Source organism: Telmatherina bonti, assembly GCF_933228915.1.
Source record: "Telmatherina bonti genome assembly, chromosome: 17".
Taxonomy (NCBI): domain Eukaryota; kingdom Metazoa; phylum Chordata; class Actinopteri; order Atheriniformes; family Telmatherinidae; genus Telmatherina; species Telmatherina bonti.
This window is the reverse complement of record NC_136615.1, coordinates 14,524,937-14,528,663: the sequence shown is the minus strand read 5'-3', so window position 1 is coordinate 14,528,663 and position 3,727 is coordinate 14,524,937. Positions and strand designations below refer to the sequence as shown.

The 3,727-nt window shown below is 37.1% G+C and overlaps 1 protein-coding gene across 7 annotated transcripts in view; it reads right to left on the bottom strand.

Annotated features, from left to right (window-relative positions):
- Positions 1-2,971, bottom strand: part of rapgef1b (Rap guanine nucleotide exchange factor (GEF) 1b) — a 43,519-nt gene extending 40,548 nt beyond the window's left edge. For all 7 annotated transcript variants that reach the window (XM_079256645.1, XM_079256648.1, XM_079256649.1 and 4 more), the window contains exon 1: positions 2,726-2,971. In XM_079256645.1, the coding sequence (XP_079112771.1) occupies positions 2,726-2,753 (28 nt within the window). In that variant the 5' untranslated portion in view covers positions 2,754-2,971. The remainder of the gene's footprint in view (positions 1-2,725) is intronic.
- Between the last annotated feature and the right edge of the window lie 756 nt (positions 2,972-3,727).

The window sequence follows — 3,727 nt, the reverse complement described above, 5'->3', positions numbered from 1 at the left end:
GTCTCCTGCTGAAGGATGTTCTTTTAAGTGGTGGTACGGACAGCAATAGTCTGAAAAACGCTTAGTAAACTCTGTATGGTGCTACTTCATTGGCAAGTAAACAAAAATCTAAACTACTATTTAAATACACATATAATTTACAAGTTTGAAAAATATGTGCATATTCTGAGAAGAAACTATTTTAACTGTGGATGTAAATAAATTAGATCAGTTTTAAAATAGCCTAAAAATATTAACCAAACATAAATGTATAACTAAAGAGAGAGATTTATCCAAAAAGTTTTTAAAGGTGAGGTGACATGTAGAAAACTTTATAATAATTTAATACATCGTGTACATGTTAAAACACAGGTTTCTTTAAGCTTCTTCAGGTTTCAGCTCAAACACATTTGTTTAATTTTGCATTCAAACAATGCTGGCATCTTCCTGCTTAAAGTCCATAGAAGTGATAGCTAAACTACTAAACACACACACACACACACCCAAATTTCCACTTTTCTCCACCCAGTTTATTCTCCCAAAGAAAGCAATGAGATGAGAGTTTGCCTGTCAGCTGCTCTTAGTTTTTGGGGTGACAACACACAACGTGTTTTTGGATAACTGTTCAGACTGCCAGAGCGATGAAGTCATGAGGGTGCGTATTCAGCGGACTTCAGTGCTACAACAGATAATCCACCATATGCTCTCTTGTCTAAGATGAACATCTTTGACGCCACACAATTGGTAGCAGGAGGAAATCTCAACAGGTAACACTGTGTGGTATTGACCTCTGGACAGGAAATGTCAGAGACTTTGGGACCCTGTAACCATGGCAATTAGGGAGTATGTTGATGTAGCTGCTGAATGTAGCTATAACTCTACTGCTGGAGCCTGGCATCAATGTATGCAGGGATAGACCTACACAAGCTGCTTGCTACGGCAACCATTTGAATGGTGCATCTTAGCAGTATCATCTCACAATCTTAAACTGATCCCATGAAGAAAACTGTGTTCAACAATCTTAAAACTCCCACAAAACTTGCCCATCTCAGGGCATGAGCTGCATCCACCATCACCTGTAGGGTTTAAAACTGGCTCACTTAATGAAGTCTACACTGTTAACACTTAAAACACTTTTTTCCAGTCCTCATCTCTCTTTTTGAAAGAAAAACAAAGGGTTTAAACACTTAAGTGTTGAAGACATCTTGTCAGTGCTGTTAAGTCTGGCAGCTTTTTTTTTTTCTTGCAAGCTAGTGTATCAAGAAGTTTGGAAAAAAGGATACACACACACACACACATATATATATATATATATATATATATATATATATATATATATATATATATATATATATATATATATATATTTTATTTAAAGAAAAGTCACAATAAGAAAAAGTGAATTATTCTAATGTGTATAAATGGTAGCAACTTACAAGCAAAAGAATAATAAAGTGATTTTTATGTTATCTCAGTTATGTCACAAAAAGTGTCATGGATTAAACTAAAAAAAAAAATACATAAAAGGGTGCAGCATATCAGAGACCCCTTAAAAGCCACCTCATGAAGGCATATGAAGATGGACATCCAATCAATTGTGATGCATCTCCATCGTCATGGATTGAGATGGGTGAGAGATTGGGCTTGAAACTGAAGCAGCATCCTCGAAAACTTCCTTGCCTCTGAGTTTGCATTTAGTTGTGACCATATGTAGTCATCTGTCTGGAAGACACGCAAGGAATCGGAAACTTTTACGCCTTGAGGAATGACTGGGCTGGTGGAGGATGACACTCCCTCCCCGCCTGTTACCAGGGCTCTGAGCTGGAGTCTGTCCATTTACTGCAGGAAACACCGGGCAGGACTGTGAAGCGAGGCAGGGGGACAGCTGGTGGAATGGGATGCAAGTGTAGCTGGCTGGTGTAAAGTTTCCTCCTGAATGCATACCCAAGACCACACTGTTTCCTTTTCATATGTGTGCTTTGCAGTGCTTTATTTGTCTCTTAACTGCACACAACATGAGCAAGCAGGCAGGCAAACATAAAGAGGGTCAAGCCACGAAAAAGAAAATGCCACGTGCACAATATTTAAATTAACACAACACAAATACACGGCAGTCTTGGGCGTGAACTCCAGTGCACAAGGTATCAACGCAGCTAACGTTAGCTGTGAAAAGCTAATCTTTAGCCTTTGCTAGCTACGCTTATAAACCCATCTCAAATTATGGTTATTTAGCTGGAAGCTTCTTTTCCGGAACAACATACTGGTTTATTAAAGGACTTAAAAGCGTTTCCTCCCGAATGAAAAGCTGAGATTTTTTCCCCCTCATAATAAGCCCAATGCTTGACAACAACCAAACCATGATAAATATGCGACCAGTGAAATCAGACAGAATGGTGAAATGCCGGTGAAGTCGCATGCCAGCTTTAGAGTGATTCCACATTCATGCTTTTATTTCTGGGTTAGAAAGACCACGATATCCAAATAGTTACATTAGCTGAATCCAGCGAGCCGAGACAGTGACGCTTTATTTTAACTGGGTAATCGAGAAAAAGAGCAATCCACGAGGCCCAATTAAACCACCATTTACAATGTACACATTTTCCAGTATTATCCGGAGCTCCATTGTACCAGTGTATTTCTCCATATGCCCACCACATTTTGTACATGTTCGCCCCGTCTGAGGAGTACCGTTATTCAGTATCCCGAGGTGGAGTAGTGTGGTTGAGTCTAGCCAAGCAGGACTTACCGTGCTTGCTCTCTATTTTTCTCGACATTTTCGTTGCCAGCAGCTGTGATCCCACTCGCAGTCCAACAAAACGGTAGCTGCTGCAGACGAGCCTCGCCGTGGGTTTCCTCCACTTATTCCCTCATTTTCGATAACGAGTTTTGTCCATGAGATGATTCCGCTGGGATTAATATACTGTATTTATAAGCCACACACATTGGTACGGTCAAAGACTGTCTCAATCCGTCTCCGGGTAATTTTCACTGGATACACACACACACACACACACACCCCACATTCACGTTAATGCCTTGAACCTAGAGTCTTGCAGAACGCTTTCATCCAGAGAAACAGCGCCCCCTAGCGCGAGGAATTAGGCATCAATCTGTGAACAAGAGGATGGGCGTTTCTTGTTTTTTTTTTTTTTTTTGTTTTTTTTTTCCTTCAACAACTCATCTTAAAAAAGCTGTTTGGTCTGGTAAATGTGCAACAACTATTTAATACAGTAATGTATTTGATATGCAGTTCAAGAGGTTAAAAAATGTAATTTAGTCAAAGTCACGAAAAGTAAAAGAGTAATAATCATGGCTCTAAAATATTTCTTTGTGTCTTTATAAATTTTGCTTGCAATTAAAGAAAAATGTCTATCTTAATCTCATGAATGCAATTCAGTCCAATCAGACTTACAGCTCAAAAATTATATATATATATATATATATATATATATATATATATATATATATATATATATACACATGTATATATATATATATATATATATATATATATACACATGTATATATATATATATATATATATATATACACATGTATATATATATATATATATATATATATATACACATATATATATATATATATATATATATATATATATATGTGTATATATATATGTATATATATGTATATATATATATATACAGTTATTCATAAACTGTACGGCGTACAATATATTGATTTTAGTTTTGCTCGACGGCTTCCTTACTTGCTGTACACTTGCTGG